The sequence below is a fragment of the Pleurodeles waltl genome, chromosome 8, assembly GCF_031143425.1.
Source record: "Pleurodeles waltl isolate 20211129_DDA chromosome 8, aPleWal1.hap1.20221129, whole genome shotgun sequence".
Lineage (NCBI taxonomy): Eukaryota > Metazoa > Chordata > Amphibia > Caudata > Salamandridae > Pleurodeles > Pleurodeles waltl.
Genome location: NC_090447.1, coordinates 622,315,754 through 622,333,777, shown reverse-complemented (window position 1 = coordinate 622,333,777; position 18,024 = coordinate 622,315,754). Strand labels below are relative to the sequence as shown.

The window sequence follows — 18,024 nt, the reverse complement described above, 5'->3', positions numbered from 1 at the left end:
TCACTGCACTCCCACCTACATGTTCTGTGGAATAGACTCCTGAACACTGTAATAGGGCTTCAAGTTAGTATGGCCCTCTGCCAACTGCATTTTGTTCAGAGTGCTCCACATCAGAGAACGGGGAAGGAGAAACACTGTCATCAGTGCACCAGGGTGATGCTTATATGTGGCTTTGCATTATCAGTTCCTGTACAGAGACACCGAAAGAACCACACAGTACCATCTATCGGCACACAGGAACATTGAAGTAAAATTCTTAGAACCTCGTTTGACACTTGTAGATATTCTAAAGATGGGGAATTTGTGGTTGGACAGAGTATCCACAAGAAAGTGTTATCAAAAGTGCGTACCTTTTCAGCCACTGTGTCGCTCTAATGATAGAAGCCAGCCTTATGCAAATCAACACTTACCCGCATCTTAAGAGAGCAACCCATCCCAAACTGGCAGGCCAGTCCTCCTAAAGAGGTGAACCACACCAACCTGAGAGTTGTTTTGGCCTAAAATATGGCCAAACGTTGGTCCCTGCTCACTGTGCCAAAGGATGTAGGCTGTAGCCTACTTTCTGATGGATACTTATAACCACAGCGACCTTGCCTTTTGAATACTTGAATACTCACCAGGCATCAGACTGGATATGAAAACTCTTTAGGGATACCCCTGATTGCTTACGGGTGGCATTGTGTGGCTCCATGCCAATGTTGTCCTACTCCAGAAGTGGTGTGTGGAGCTGCCTATAAACTTCATCCAATCATGCTGTGGTCAGTTCCTTTCTTTTTACACCACCAAGGTAAATCCAGAGCTACCCCATATCTCTGATAGACCGTTCTTTCTAAATTTCATCACATAAATGATACCAGTTTGCAAGTGAAATGTTATGACCTAAAAGTACAGGGTTTAGACCTTGTATGGACAGTAGCAAGCAAATGTCTGTGACAGATTCTCAAAGGTTTCTTTGGTGCTTGGGATTGGAACACATCTCCAAGGCCTGCGGTCACTCTGCCCAGATGTGCCCGAAGGCCAAACGGAACTGTGAGGCGAAGCTTTGCATTACCAAGGACAGAAAGGCTCCATGCTGTAATGGGTCGCTAGGAAGGTCTCGTTCCTGCTTCCAAAGTTGTTCCTGCAGCAGATCTATGTCATAGACTCATACCAGACCTTCCCTGGCTCACTCATATCACCCCCCCCTCCTCAGAAACCTCCACTGGCCCCTCGTTCAGAAGGTGTCATTACTAGCCCCTCACACACACCTACAGAGCCCTACACGATCAAGGCCCGGACTGTATCAACCACCATCTACACTTCCACCATCCCACCAGACTCCTGCGCTCTTCCACTCTGACACATGGTGGCCGCTCTTTTTCCTACATTGCTGCTAAGGCCTGGAACGACCTACCCCCTCTGAACTGCACCCTCACTGGCAGACTTCAGGAAAAGACTCAAGACCTGGCTGTCCGACAGACATCGCACCCCAGTGACCAGATACCTCCAGGGATGGCAGTGACGCGCTCTACAAATGACTAACTGATTGACAGTCAGTCAATGCATGTCAAAAAGAAGCACTAGAAGTGCAATTGGAACTCTGACCCTTCCTGACACTCTTTAACTCCTGAGAAGACTTAAGCGTGCCTCTGCCTCGCTCTCAAACTCCTCCTTTTTTGGGGCCAATTCTAACTCCTCTCTGAAGACAACCTGGATTTCCGAGGCCATTGGTAACACTGCAGCAGATGAAAATGTTACTTAACTTCGGTAACACTTTTTCTGGTGGATACAGTATCTACTTTTGGATTCCTCACCTTTTTGAAATCTCCCAGTGCGGCAGCATTCAATGGAAATATCTTTCTAGCTCTCCACATCAACGAGGACGTCGCAATAGCAGGGCTCCGCACGCAACTCCATCTGATGTCTTCGGAGCCATAAGAAGTCCTCGCCGGCGTGCTGACATCAGTTTCACCCACTTTTATACGGTGCCTTTGAGGTGAACGGGTGAATACCAAGATTACAAGCACAAGTGCGAACTCAATGCATAAAAATATATATCTATACATCCTTATATAAACATTCATATTGAACGTGTGTGTGTGTGTGTGTATATATATATATATTTCAGAAATACATATATACAATAAAAATGTATATACAAGTAATAATATCATTCTTGGTGTTGCAAGATAGGCAATGGGGAGGCGGGTGGGACCACAAGGTATCCAGAGATAGATACTGAATTCACCAGAAAATGTGTTACCAATGGTAAATAACTTTTTTTCTGATGGATACGTCTACCTGCGGATTCCTCACCTTTTGAACAGAATCCCAAAGCAGTCCAGCATTTGGAGGTGGGTACCTGACTGGTTAAACCAAGAAGTCGTGCAACACAGAATGGGCAAAATGACCATCCCGCCTCACTTCCGAATCTAAACAATAATGTTTTGTGAACGTGTGGAGAGAAGCCCAAGTTGCCGCTTTACAAATGTCAACAACAGGTACATCTCTAGCCAAAGCAGAAGTGGCAGACTTCACTCTGGTTGAATGAGCTCTATTGCCTTCAGGAGGATTCTTCTTTGCCAGTGAACAACATATTTTTATGCAAAAAATGACCCACCTTGACAGTATTATTTTGTGGACGGCTTTGCCCTTCATGTTACCCATGAAGCCAATGAAGAGCTGATAATCTGATCTGAAATCCCTTGTCCTTTCCACATAAAAGTCCAGGGCCCTCTTCGGATCCAGATGATGCGGCCTTTCTTCCTACTGAGATGGATGGGGAGGAGGGTAAAAGGACGGAAGGGTGATAGACTGCCCTAAATGGAAAGGTGTCACTACCTTAGGTAGGAAAGCTGCCCTGGTTCTCAAAACCACCTTATTAGCATGAAAGTTAGTATAGGGGGGTTAACACTAGGAGCCTGAAGCTCGCTAACATGCCTAGCTGACTTGATCACTATTAAAAAAAAAAAAAAACCTGTTTTAAATGTCAGGAGCCTCAATGGGCAACTATGCATTGGTTCAAACGGTGAACCCATCAAAAAAACAAGACTCAATTTAAATCCCACTGAGGCATTATAAATGGAGTGGGAGGAAACCTATTAGTCAAACCCTTAAGAAACCTTAATACTATAGGGGACTTAAACAAAGAGCGTTGATCAGGTAAACAAATAAAAGCAGATTTACTGTCGCAACTGTGCAACCTTGCTGCACTAAGGAAAGAGCAAACTGTAACACATTTGACAAATGGGCCTTTAAAGAATCAATGTATCTCTCCTCACACCAACTAACAAACTTTGCCCATCTGCCAGCATAGACAGTCTTGGTGGAGTGTCACCTGGCCGATAAAATAACATCCACCACTTCAGAGGAAGAGAGAAAAAGAACTCAAAATTACCCCATTCAGCCTCCAGGCATGAAGGTGCAGGCTCTGGTGGTGGGGGTGTAGAACCTGCCACTTGGACTGCGAGAGGAGGTCTGCCCTGTGAGGGAAACAGAGGAGGGCGCAGTGAGAGGTGAAGAAGGTCTGTGTACCACACCCTTCTTGACCAATCCGGGTTTATTAAAATGACTTGGGCTCGGTATTAACAAATCTTCCTCAAAACTCGAGGAATCAAGAATATGTGAGGAAACGCATAAAGCAGCCGGTTACTCCAGCTCAGCTGAAACGCGTCCGCCAATGCCCCCTGCATCGGATACTGTGGCTGAAGAATGACGAGCAGTGCACATTTTCGCGAGTGGAAAACCCGTCTATCTTTGGCATTTCTCCACAAATGGAAGATGTGAAGAACTACCTCCAGATGGAGACGCCACTCGTGATCAGCCGAAAAGTGCCGACTGAGACTGTCTGCATGTACATTGAGAACTCTGGCCAAATAGTTTGTTATTACGCAGATACGATGGTCCTGAGCCCAGGACCAAACCCGTAGTGCCTTTTTGTAGAGAAGGTACGACCCTACTCCTCCCTGTTTGTTGATGTACCACATCGTGGTAGTGTCGTCTGTCAAGACTTGTGCTGACTGACTGCGAATGGATGGGAGGAAGGTCTTGAGATGCAGACTTATCCTCACAGCACCAACAGATTGATGTGAAACATCTGTTCTACTGGAGACCAAAGGCCTTTGCTCTCCCGGTCCCCCAGATGTGCTCCCGACCCTAGAGTGGAAGCATCCGTTATCACTGTGGTGACCGGAGGTGGAAGTCAAACTGGCCTTCATTGAGACCGGTTGCTGTCCACACTCCACCATCGATGATCCGCTGCTGCGCCTCTGGGAATAATCACCTCCTCAAGATCCCCCTTGTGCTAAAACCACTGCTTGCGGAGGAAACACTGGAGACTCCCCATGTGCCAACGTGTGTGAGTGACCAAAAGAATTCAGGAAACAAACAGACCGAGCAAGTGTAGGACCCCCAGGACTGGAGCCAACTGCTCCATTTTGAAACATTGGAATCATAGCTTAAATGCCCACAATCCTCTGAAGAGGAGGGTAGGCATGATTCAATGTTGTTTCTAGCACTGCCCCTATGAACAAGAAGCACTAAGAGGGCTCCAGGTGAGATTTGGGCACGCTAAACGAAAAACCCAGGTTGAACAACAACTGGGTTGTCATCTGCAAATGGTGCAACACTAACTCTGGGGACTTGGCTTTGATCAGCCAATCGCCCAGGTAAGGGAATACTGATATTCCCTTCCTTCTGTGCTGCAACCACTGCCATCACCTTCGTGAAGACTTGAGGTGCGAAAGTAAGGCCAAATGGAAGGACCGCAAACTGGTAATGTTGCGACCCTTCCATGAAACAGACATACTTCCTGTGCGACTTCAGAATGGGGATGTGAAAATACGCATCCTGCAAGTCAGTGGACACCATCCAGTCTCCCTTGTCTAGCGCTACAATCACCTGAGCCAGGGTCCACATTTTGAACTTCTCCTGCTTAAGGAACCATTTCAAAGTCTTCAGATCCAGAATAGGCCTCAAACGACCATCTTTCTTGGGAATCAGGAAATACCTTGAATAACATCCCTGACCCTTTTCCTGCCTCGGAACCAACTCTACTGCACCCTTTAACAGCAGACTTTGAACCTCCTGTTGAAGCAACAGAAGATGCTCTTCTGAGCAAAATGAATGTTGGGAAGGGAAGGGTGGGTGGAAACTCCTGAAAGGGAATATCCATTTCCCACAATACTCAGCACCCGTGAGTCTGATGTTATTAACTCCCACTCTTGAAGAAAATGAATCAACCTTCCCCCTACGAGCAACACATGCTGGTGAAAGAGGAGAGAAGTAGGGCTGCTTCCCTGAAAGGTTTCCAGTGGAAGAGGAGGAGGAAGGCTGCTGGGCGGCACCACGCAATCTAGGTCTTCCATGACCTCTTAAAGATCTGTAGAGGGGTTTGGTAGGCTGTTGAACCTGGAACCGCCGCCTCTGTCGAAAAGAGGAGTCATGGCCAAACCCCCTGAAACTACAGAATGATTTGTCAGTTGTGGATAAAGTCTAAAGGCCCAACGATTTAGCAGTGGCCCTACTGTCCTTATGTCTTTCTACAGCTGAATTGGCTTTGGCACCAAAAAGTCTAGATCCGTCAAATGGAAGGTAGATCCAATAGAGTAGATTGTACATCAGAGGAAAACCCAGATCCTCTGAACCATGCTTTCCTTCTGGTCGCAATAGAAGTCCCTATGGCTCTAGCAACAGAGTACGCGGTGTCCAGGCCTCATTGTATCACTTGCTTTGCTGCCACCAGTCTATCTTGCAAAAGTTCTGCAAAATGGCCCTGTACATCCTGCCGGAAGTTACTGATGACTTTCTTTGTTGAATCCATCAACACATGAATGTATCTTCCAAGCACACAAGTTGCATTGAGTTACTTCAGTTCCATACTTCGTGAAGAGAAGGTCTTTTTTGTCGATTGCTCCATACGCTTAGATTCTCTACCGGCAGAAGTTGTAGGAAACAATCCTGGGGCTGATTTTGATGAGCAAGAAGCTTGCACCACCAAACTTTCAGGATTTGGATGCTGACTTAAGAACTGCGGGTCACCTGGCACAACTCTGTACCTCCTGGCGATGGATTTCGAGTGAAGAAGGGGATCTGATGACGAGGTAGAACAATGTAGAACCTCAGGCAAAAAATATTTGTTTTCAACTCTGAATCAGGCAGAGACAAGTCCAAAAGTTCTGCTGCCTTTCTAATTACTCCATGGTATGAAGTAATTTCTGAAGAAAGCATACCTCCAGGAAATTACAGCTCCCCCTCGTGATTATTACGTTCACCTTCTGTGTTAAGTCCTTAATAATCATCGGAAGGCACTGGTATCTCTCCTTTCTCCAGCAGCTGCTGCTCCTCCAAATACTACTGTTCCTCTAGCAGTCTCAAAGCTTCCCTTCTTGATTTCAGCTTGGATTTCAGGCACAGCGTCGAAAGAATTTACCGACACTTAAGAAGCCTGCAAAGGAGATGCTGGAGGCAGTGCCGGATCCTTGCTCAGTGTCCGAGTAGATTGAGTCGATGCCGGTTGAGGTCTGACGCTGGAATCGGCACCACTGATGCCGTCATCTTCCACAGAGGTGGTGTCGTCTTCGGCACCGACCCAGTCTATTTATATGGAGTCAAAGACAGAAAAGGCATGAATGGAGCCTGCTTAAACGGCGCTGGCATCCCAAGCGTAAATGCCAAAGGACCCATGGGGCCAGCAGGCTCACCAGAGGGGACCATTGCTGTGTGTAAAATGTTAAACATAGCATTTAAGAACCTAGACGATCCACTCCTGGAGTCGGGAAGGCTGGATACTCTTGTTTGTCTTGTGGAGGTTGGACTTGATTTGAGGCCTGATCGTTCAACTCCTGACCTTGAGTGGATGCAGGAGAAAATTGAGCCACAGGACTCGAAGGTTTCCGAAATCTCCACTGAAGACGGCACTGGAGACACCTCAGGTGACTTCGGTTGGGGAGATAGAGTCGGACTCACTTCCCAAGTCATGCAACTCAACAACTGGCGACTGAACAACTGGCTGCTGAAGGCAGGCTTACCCGCAAGCAGTCGTCACCAAACTCCAGACGACAGCAAACCTATTAACATTGTTGCAGTTCACTATCAACATGCCGAAGTCATGCCTGACACCTTTGCAGTTGCTCCCATTCGTTGTTATTCTGGACACGGTTCAATTTTATGCCTTCCCTCAGCAGCACAGTGTCCTGGACTTTCAGCCTATGACCCTGATATTTCATCGCCTCTCCTAGAGCTCAGTGCGGATGGCTCTGAGGCTGTTGGGACTACTGGCCTTCTCCATCCTGCTGGTGAAGCCTACCAGATAGTATATGCGGACTCTGCAATCGAATCTGAAATCCCAGTGGACACAGCACCAGGTGGCGCTATCTTATTGATTCCATATTTAGGAACAGACTGCAAGCGACCTGCAGTGTTGTTTTTTGGACCGCGATTGGGTCAGTGGCAGACCCCTCTCCCTACCCTACCCTGAGCTGACAGTGGTGAAGGACGCATTGAGTCTGGTTTGGGGGAGACAGTTTGGGAGAGATGAGATCAGAGGCATCTGGGCTCTGGTGGAACCCCAACACCACATCAGTCTACTGGAGTTACTGGCCATCCATTTGGCTTTGAAAGCCTTCCTGCCATCTACCAAAGGGAAGCTAGCACAAGTGCTTATGGACAACATCACTACTGCATCAAGCACAGTGAGGGGTGGTTGTATATTCTGCGTTAGGAGACACTACACCTCTGGAAGTGGATGGAGCACCATCTGGTGCAAAGTTTAAACACCAGGGGAAAAAACTCGGCCACAGGTGCTGGGTAGATCATGAATGGCAGCTACACTTGGATGTGGTGCAGGGTATCATCCATGAATGAGAACCTTGGCTAGTTGCCTCGATCTTTTCACCACCACAGAACAATGTCAACTTTTTATTTATTTTGTTCACTATCCATGTTGAGTTTTCAAGATCTAGCAACACAGCACAGCAGTGCAAGATACAAACGTTGAAGCAGAAGTGCATTTGTCCCAAAGAGTACATACAATAACATAGCAAGACTATGGTGGGAGGGTCTACTTGGCGAGCGGGCACTGGTGACAAGAGAGTATGGCCTTGTGTGTCATGTGTGCCATGATGATGGGTAGGAAAATACCCGCTGAGCAAGACTCCCACCAAGTAGATGAGAATTGGAGGCCCCTGTGGTCTACTCTGTGTCTGAGTTAGGGGTGTTGGGTCCCAAGTGAAGGCCTGTGGGATCCCTTGGTGCCTTGCCTTGGTATAAAAACATGGAAAGAAAGGGGGGGAGAACCAAACATAGCAAAGTCTTTAGGTGGTGTGCAAGGATGGCCGTGCCATTCAGCCGTGGAAAGAGTGAGTGAGTGGGATGGGTGGGGGGGAGTAGCCGTGGGTTCTGGATTGTCTCCACTGGTATAGCCTATCAGTGGAGGCAAAGGTGCCTCAGAGCCTTCTTAGTTTAACCAAACAAGTGAAGGGTGCAGAGCTTAGGTGGCTGGAAGGATAAATAGTCTAACGAGGACATGTAATCAATAAGGGGTGTCCAGAGGTGCAAGAATTTTTTATCCAAGATGGATAGCTTATGGGTGGTCAGATGCTCCATTGCAAGGGTGTGTTAAAGGATGCTCCACGAGGGCAGTGGGAGACTTCCAGGCTAAAGCTATGAGCTGCTTCGCCTCACCTGTAATATGTCTTATGAGGTACCAGTCTGCATGAGTCATCACTTCAGATGTCATGGGGTGAATCCCCAGAATAACTGTGAGGTAGTCTGCTAGGACTGGATAGCCCAGGGCTCCTTTTATGTGGCACAGAATCTCCCGCAAAAATATGGCAACAAGCGGACATGCTCACCATATATGGTGGAAGTTGCCCATCTGGGCCCCGCACCTCTAGCACAAGGCTGATGCTGCAGGGTATATAGTGTGCAAACGAGCAGGGGTATAGTACCATTATACCATGGTCTTGTAAGCCATTTCTTGTTGGGGGATGCTTCTGTAAATGTTTTCTGATTTCGCACTACATTGTTTCCCAAGATGACCTGGGTGCCTTCGAGGGCGCATTTCAGCTGATGCCAGTGGCAAGATTGTTGCAGCATGTCGTAGGTCTTAGAAATAAGGCCTCGGGTGCCTTCAGAGTGATGGACCAGGGTTTTGAAAGGTGTGTCGGAGCAAGTGGCCGCTAGGGTGTTTGGGGGAGGGGGGTGGATGCACAGTGAAGCAATAGGAAATATTGATGTTGTGTGGAGTTTGCGTTCGCCCCTCATCCAGTCGGGGAAGGAACCTAGGGGGAGTTCATGTGAGAAGTCACAATTAAGTGTTATCAGGGTGTTTGGGGAGGGGCATCATCGGTCATCGCAGGTGAGCTGTTAGAAGCTTTATGGTCCACGGGAAGCCAGAGCATGGACGGTCTGCGTACTACTCTATTCCCAGACAGGCCTTGCCCCCAGTGTCAACATTTTTGCGCTTTGGAGTTCTTACAACTGCTTTACCTCCGAGACGCATTCAACCTACCGTGGACCTTGGGACTCCTGTATGTCTTCCCAGCAAAACCTATTGTGCCCAGGATTCTGAATAAGATCAGGAACAAATGAGCCCAAATACCTTAGTGGCAGCAGATTGGGCAAAGAATGTGAGGTACACAACTCCTGGGCATGAGCATTTGTCCTCCGATTAGACCGCAACATTGGGAAGATCTTCTGTTGCAGCAACAGGGCAGAGTCCTGCACCAAGACCTGCAAAATCTTCATCTCCATGTGTGAAGATTGAGCCGTGATCATGAACTGTATTCAACCTCCATCCTACAGTCATTGATGTCATCTTGGCACTTGAGCATCCCTCAAGGAAACTGGTGTACACTTGCAGTTGGGACCAGTTTGTGGCTTGGAGTGGTAATTGTCAATTTGACCCACTTCAGGCCAGGCTGTCTGAGGTCTTGTTTTTTGCATTAGCTGTAACCTAGAAAGAGCTTGCTTTGAACACACTTACAGGTTAGTCTTTGCCTCTTTCAGCATTTTATGTTGTTGCTGGGTCAACCCTCTTATTTAAATCGCCTGTTGTGATTTGTTTTTTTAAAAGTGTTACAACAATGATTGTTCCCACCTATGCCGTTCATCATCCCCCTGTGGTACCTCAGTTTAGTACTCACATTCGTAACGTATATCACTTTGAACCACTGCACAGCTGTGCATTGCAGCTTATCACTTTAAAGACAGTCTTCCTTATTGCCATACCATCATTGCAGCGTGTGAGTGAGCTACACTTCCATCTGTCAACCCGCCGTGTACAACTTTCTTTCTAAACAAGCTGGTGCTGAGGACTCAAGTATCTTTTCTTCCAACAGCGGTAACGCCTTTTCAGGTCAGGCAAAACATCAGACCCCCATCATTGTTCGCTACACCTTACCCCTCTAAGGAGGAGAAGAGACATCATCTGCTGTACCCTAAAAGAGCCCTCCGCTTTTTCATTGATCGTACCAAGAATCATGGTGTGGACAATGACCTCTTTGTTAGACTCGCTGGATCAAAGAAGGGAAAGAATGTGCAGAAAAGAACCATTTCTCATTGTATTGTTTTCTGCATGAAAATCTGCTATGCACTGACTAGGAAGCAGCACCTAGAAGGTTTGCAGGCTCATGCCATCAGAGCCAAAGCTGCTATCACTTCATTGGCACATGGAGTACCTTTTCTGGACATCTGTCAAGCTGGACCATGGGTGTCATTTCATACGGCCATGAAGAACTACTGTCTGGACAGCCAGGTTCGTAGAGTGCCCTTGTGGTCCTGCAGGACCATTTGGTCTGATTCATTTCACAGACCCACCACCTTGGAGGTACTGTTTTGATATCTACTCAAAAGGTGAGTAATCTGGACTTTGAGTTATCGATCAGAAGGATCGGTTTCTTAACTTTGGTAACGCTCTTTCTGATGGATACCTTAACTGCGGATTCCTCACCACCATTCCTGTGGCACCTCACCACCCCACCCTTCTTCCCTATTCTTTTGAAGTGGGCTCTTTTTCCATCTTAAAAAGTCCCAAGTGTAGAGATCAGCACACTGGTAAAAGCCAATCTTGTTTTGGGCTTTGCTTCTAGGGGCATGGATGGTCTAGAAAGCAATTGACGTCATCATGAATGAGTGCTGCTTAAATGCTGCTCTGCACATCACTTCAGGAGCAGAATGTCAGCACCAGAGGCACACTATGGGGTACTGCTGAAAAGTTTCCGGCTACAGTCTAACACCTGCAGAATATTCAAAAGATGAGGAATCTGTGGCTAGCTAGAGTATCCAACAGAAAGAGCATTACTTAAGGAAAGCAGCTTTTTCAACAAGGCTTAACAGGACTAAAACTGGTCTGGGGTTGTTTATATCCATTTCTAGAGGATGCTTTGTGTGGCAGTTTGAGATGAACTGTTCCCATGAGGAGCAGGTCCGTACTGATTTGCATAAGGTGGGCCTCTGTCTATAGTGTCACATTGGGCAAAATGGAGCAGGTTGTAATACAACCAGAGTGACTGCCATTGATTTTGATTATTTGAAAGCATTTCTTCTACTGTTTCTGAGTGTATGCTGTAACAAACTTAGTGGGCAGGAGTACGCCCCGACATGGGCCCCTTGCTCTCTGTGCACAGAAGCCAAGCTATAACTCACTCATGGGAACTAACAAAGCCAAAACCACTCTGGGGTTTCTTATATTTCCTTATGGATGGCGACCCGTCTGGTAGTTTAAGATGGGCTGTTCCTATGAAGAGCAGAGTCAGTACAGATTTGCCTAAGGCAGGCCTATTCTATAGTGGCGCAGTGAGTGGAAAAATTAGTTTGGAATGCTAATCGGAGCAATTGCCAGTAATTTCAGCTTTTGGCAAACATTCTTCCTATCACTTTTGTGTTTGAAATTTAACGTTTGGCTGCTCCTAATAAGAAGTGAAGAGTGTTTTCATATGAAATTCACTATTGGTGATCGGTTTTCTTAATTTTTGTAGGCATTTTTTATAGGTCTATACTTAACACTTCACCACTAATCCGAGTGCCTGATGGTGGCTCCAGATGACGAATGTCCATTACTTTGTTTCATGGTTCTCTTTGAGGTGGGTGCCGTAAACTCCGTGATTGGTCTTCTAGTCCCTGTGGTAGTCAGTTCAAACAGTGGTAAGATTTAGAGCTGTATTGGCTCCCTCTGTTTGAAGTCCAGGTTTGGTGCATTCTTAGCACTGTGGGTCAGTCCTTGAGTAAAAGAGAGACATTATAATTCGGTGGGACTATCTGAGTTGGATCCATCATGTTCTATTGGAAATGTCCTTCATTCTTGCAGGTTACTCCTACATTTGTCTTTACTCTTTTCGTGCTATTTGCCACTAGGCAGTTATAGTTAGGACAATTTTTCCATAGAAAAAGCGTTTCTTGACTTGCTTATATCTTTGGCACCATTTGACAAATCTTTGCGAAATTTTCCAAAACAAAGTGGCACAATGATTCTTGGTGTGCATTGAAAGTTTCGGGGTGATCCATCAAGCGGGGGCCGAGAAAAAGGGGGCTTAAGAAACATTGAGTTTCCCATGTTCATTCCCATAGGATCTGTCAACATGTCCACAGCCAGAGCAGCTGGACGGAATAACACCAAACTTGGCAGAAAGCTAGCGGTCAGTACGCAGATTGTGCTTTTGTTAATTGGTGTAAAAGCTTCAGTAGTTTGAGTAATTTAGGGAAATTCTAATTTGTATATCTCTGGCCACTAAGTATTCACGAACAAAGACAAAAATGCACAGCTCTGATTGGCTGCCAACACTTCAAACCAGGAAGTGTTGCCAGCCGTCCTGGGACTCAGCTTGAGCCGAGTCCCACAAACAAAGTTAAAAAATATATATATATATATATATATATATATATAAAAAGGGTGAAGGTAGACATACCCTGACCCCCTTAGCACAGGTGTAGGGGGCACAAAAATACAAAAAAAGCACGGGCTTCAGTTTTTCTTTGTTCATTGGGCCCCCGGTTGGGCCAGGGCCTGGGGGCATAAAAAATTCCTAGCACTGCCACAGCCCCCCACTTCCCTGAGGACTGCCATCTCCCCAGAGCTTTTATTTTTTAAATATGGGGGGCCCATGGCTCTGTGGAGACTACCACCACACGGGGCTTCTATTATATCATATCCCCACTACCGGGGATTCTATTTAAATACATGCAGGGGTGCCCCCCGGGGACCCTCCAAGCCCCTTGGACCACAACCCTTGGGCCATGTAAACGTTGGAGGGGGGGCCACGAACCCCCCTTGAGGAGTCTCTTATGGCCCTGGGGACTGCCACCTTACAGGTCCAGCCCCTGCTATGTCCCGGGGGTGCCCACTCACGGGACATAGCTGTTTGCTGTAGGTTGGCTGCAGCGCTGCAGCTAAGCCAAGCACACACTACGGGTTTTGACAACGGGACCTTTCAAACAGGTCCCGCTTTGAAATGCTTCAGCAAACACGGAGCTGCTGTCAAAGCAGCTCCGTGCTTGCTGAAGCAATGACACTGCAAGTGAAGCACTAAGGCTTCCCTAGCAGCGACACGTAGACAACCACTAAAACACTGATGTACGCACTCACACAGACACTCTGACAGCCACTGTTTTCTCCACATACACCCTGCCATACCTGTTTTCACACCTAGAGGGGCCGTGACTAACTTACGCTGTGCATACACAAAGGGCCGTGCACAACATCAGGTTGCGTGGTTGGCCAAAGGGACTGCTTGCAGGCCACCCTTTGCACACAACCCCTACTGCGTATGCGAGAAGGCATACACGGTGCAAGGTTGGGTGCTTATAGGGGGTTGGCTTCAGGGCCTGGCCGCGGCCTTGCGCAGTGGTGGTTGGAATCACAAATAGCAATTAAAATTATTATACGTTAAACCATAGATATTCACTGGTGGGAGGGGAGAAGGGGGAACCAAAGGTTACAGGAACGTTTTAGTTAGGTTCTGAACTGCCTAGTACAAAACCATAGAAATTCAGCAGTTACAGTTGAGTTCTTTCAAGTGACTAAAACTCGCACCCTAAGGTAACTATAACTTGCGCCTTCGCCATGCACAGCTAATTACTCCACATATTATATCACTGATGACCTATTCTATGCAATCTTTCATATTCTCAGTGCAACATTTACAATAAAATTTTTGATGAGGCAATTGTGCAAGGCGAGGGTGCCAATTATAGTTGCCTCAGGGCGCAAGTTTAAGTTACTTGAAAGAACTTTAACTGCTGAATTTCTGTGGTTTTGTATGAGTAAATTCAGAACCTAACTATAATGTGCCTGTAGCCTTTGGTTTGTGTATATGTGTGTGTGTGTGTGTGTGTGTGTGTATATATATATATATATATATATATATATATATATATATATATATATAATTATATATATATATATGTATATGTCAGGTAACTGTGTAATATGAGCCTATATTGTAATCAAGTGTTCTAGTTGAATAGATGGTCATATAGGGCCAGGTAATAGGTGAAGAGCAGCTCCTTTATATGGGACACTCTACAACACCACTGAGACTCAAATACCTGTTTATCAAGAAGAGTTTTTAAGCACCTGATCAGTACAGTTCCATCCACACGAAGCCAGCAAAATGACACAGCTTTTTGCTATTACTATAGACAAATCTTTTAGCAAAGGATTAGGATTAGCTGGTGCTGTTAATATCAAGCTGAAAAGTGATAGGAAGGAGCTGCTTTCCACCTAAAATGTGGTCTCACCCAGGAGATATATAGCACGACTTGTATGTTCTGTGCATGATGCAAAGAACCTTGGACTGAATCTGTTGGTGTACTTGGAGCCACTAGACCGATCACAAGACAGGTTTATATACGCCTAATTTTTCAATATGACACATTACGGGTGTCCGATGCAGAATACATTTGCAGTTTTTTTTTATCCATGTCATAGATTGACGATCATGAATAATGTTACAGCTTTTTAACCTAGATTGTATTAGGAAGTCTTTGGTTCAACTTGGTGGTTGGCCTCGAGCTGCAGGAGCCCCCTTCTTACTGGAGATAGTTGAAGGTATGTTCCTTTGGCTGCTATGCTTTGCAGAGTCCAAAGGAAATGTCTGTATTCAGTAAGACTCCAATTTTTTCAGTTCTGTTGAAAGAAGTTGGAATACAAGCGGATTGTGCTCTTTATATCACAAGCCAAGTATATATTTTAAGTTTTCATTTGAGCACCAACAATAAGGCCAGAAAACATGCAGACTACTAACCACACCTAAGGAAAATGTAGAGATTGTCATCAATTTTGGAAATATACTACCACAAAGAATGGCTGCTAACACATTCTCAAGATATTTTCAACTTTCTTCAGGAAGTTAACTTTTTGGCGCCACTCACTTTCTCCTATCTGTTTTATTTGTTTTCTTTCTTCAGAGATGCAAGATTATGGTGGAACAATTTGTTGTTTGCTTTCGTAGCAGATAAGGTATTGCTGTGTTAGGGGGTAGTGACCATATTAATAATAATAATGAAGTTTATTCGGTTATGGTGTAGCCACTCTGAGCTGCTTTAACCGCATTACACACTTACAGAACATGACAATTAATCCCAAGAGTTGCTGACTGTTAATGGATCTGATAAACGACCTTCTGAACTGGTTCTTGACTTGCAGAGTGCAGATAAGTGCTTGACCTGACTATGGCAGAGAAATAAGCTTTTGGTTGACTAGGTTTAAGTTCCAAGAGAAGACCAACTCATTTATGTGGACGTGGCTGTAGGTTTCATGTTTTCCGTGTGTGAATGTTTGTTCGCTTGTTGTTCATTTCTAAACACTAATTTTGTGTTCCCCAAGATCATGATAAACCAAGATAATTGAAATCCTGTATTTTGAGCAGGGTGAACGATTCGAGGCCATGCTTTCATCAGTGGAAAAAGTACTGAATTCCAATTTCTTTGTCTTTTGTGACGTGGCTTGGCCTGTATGCAGACCTTTCAGATAAGTGGTACTGGGGGTTGGAAAGGGTTCGCTTAGGAGGTTTAGTGCAGAGTCAGCTAGGATACGACTTGGACGATGTGGTGGTATGTTACCATGAGGAAAACAGCATTCCTAAGCAATAGTAAAACGCTTCAATTCCTAAGGAATTATCACCAGGTAGAACATTTTTGTATTTTATTGTAGCATTATAGTGACCTCTCAGTAGATGTCCGAAAATGTCGACATTTAGGAATATGTTTGTGTTGAAAACGATTTTCTAGTGCCTTCTTTATGCGAGAGGGCATCACCGTCCTCTTATGCATATCTGTTTCCAAAAAATACTGATTTCGTATTCTTTTTTTTCCAGTTTGCAATGAACCCATTTTATGAGCCAAATTCTCCAGTCCGGTCAAGTGCATTTGACAGAAAAGTTCAGTTCCTTGGGAAGAAACACCTTCTGAGCTAAATAATAATTAAAAAAAACTGTATATGCGCTTGTTTGTTTTACATTCATGAACATTACATTAAATTAGCACGCTGAGCGATGCACAGCCTGTAGTTACAACTGGTCGCTTTTGTGCCTGCTTTAATAATATTGTAAACATCTTTTAATGTTTTTGTCTTCCTTGTTCCAATCGTGACAGCATTTTTGCCTTATACACTCACTTCGAAGGATTTTTAATCAACCTGAAGTAATTAAGTTATTTATATGTTAAACTGATGTTTTTTTAATTGCAATGCAACCACAATTAAAAGAAGAAATACTGCACGTTATTGAAACTGTGTATAAGTATTTTCAGGGCCACATTCCCTACAAAAATGGGGGGCATATTTACACTCCACATTTGTGCCGAATTTGCGTAATTTGTTTGGTGCAAAACTAACTAAATTTTTTGATTTTGACGTTTGACACGTCTAACGTCAAAATATTGGCGATTGCTCCATTTTTTTAGGTGCATGAACCTACCTTGCGTCAATGAGGTGCAACGTAGGCGTTCCCATCTAAAAAATGGTGCTAACTCCATAGCCCAATATTTATCCCCGTGCTAAAATGACGCACAGGGGGGAGGAGAAGCTAAATAATGGTACAAAGCTTGCTTTGGGTCAGACCAGGCGTTAGGGGACCTTTGGACCCATTGCCATGGTCCGACACCATGGAATGGGTCCACAAGTGACCTCCTCAAGCCCCAGGAACAACACCACCACCCACACCAGAGAATTGGGGGGGGGAGGAGGGGTGACCCATCCAGGTAAGTATTTTTTATTTTTTCAATTAAATTGCCGTCAGGGGCCCCCTGCATGGCACAGGTTGCAATGGCCATGCCCAGGGGACAGAAGTCTTGTGGTATGGATGGTTTTGCGTCAGAAAATGACGCTAGGCTGGTTAGCCTCATTTTTTTGGTGCAAAATCCCTTCTCCCATACTGCCACCCCCACCCGCCTTACGTCATTTTTTTACGCAAGGCCACCCTTTGCATTGGCTTGCGCCATTCCATAAATCTGGCGCTCAGGAATGGCGCAAGCTGGTGCTAAACTTTTTGACGCAAAACTGCATTAGTACAGTCTTGCATCAAAAAGTATAAATATGTCCCTAAATGTGTTACAAGTTCGTACAGCCACTGTGAAAACAATGACACCTAGACTGCAGCTGCTGCTTGTTAACAAGGAGAGGCGATACCCTTTTATGAGATGAAAATCTAATGTGTTTTTTTAAACAAATAGTAACAGAATTAGGGTGTGAGTAAAGTGCTTTTATGTAATTACACAACATTTCTGAAATGCACATTTTTTAATTTTGTGCTACATTAGGGTGAAATGCAACCTTATGCCAATTTTTGATATAAGGATGCAATTTGCTTTAAGAACATAGCTTGAAAAAACACAGTTTGCCAAAAACAATAGTGATTCACACAGTAATTAAGCAGCTGGCATAATTTCAGGAATTTTGCATAACCAGCATAATGCGAAATTCCCAAAATTACGCTAGATGCACCGCTGTAATTTAAATTTCACCTGGACATCTCTGAAACATAATCTGATGTGTCCGCTATTTATTTTTTGCTTCACTAGTCCATGGGTATCACAGAGTACTAGGATTGA

At 45.2% G+C, this 18,024-nt stretch overlaps 1 protein-coding gene across 1 annotated transcript in view; it reads left to right on the top strand.

Moving 5' to 3' along the window:
• TRAPPC2 (trafficking protein particle complex subunit 2) overlaps positions 1–16,490 on the top strand; it is a 114,772-nt gene extending 98,282 nt beyond the window's left edge. Inside the window, exon 5 of the mRNA XM_069204719.1 lies at positions 16,293–16,490. Coding sequence (XP_069060820.1) covers positions 16,293–16,391 — 99 coding nt within the window. The 3' untranslated portion in view covers positions 16,392–16,490. The remainder of the gene's footprint in view (positions 1–16,292) is intronic.
• The last annotated feature ends 1,534 nt before the right edge of the window (positions 16,491–18,024 follow it).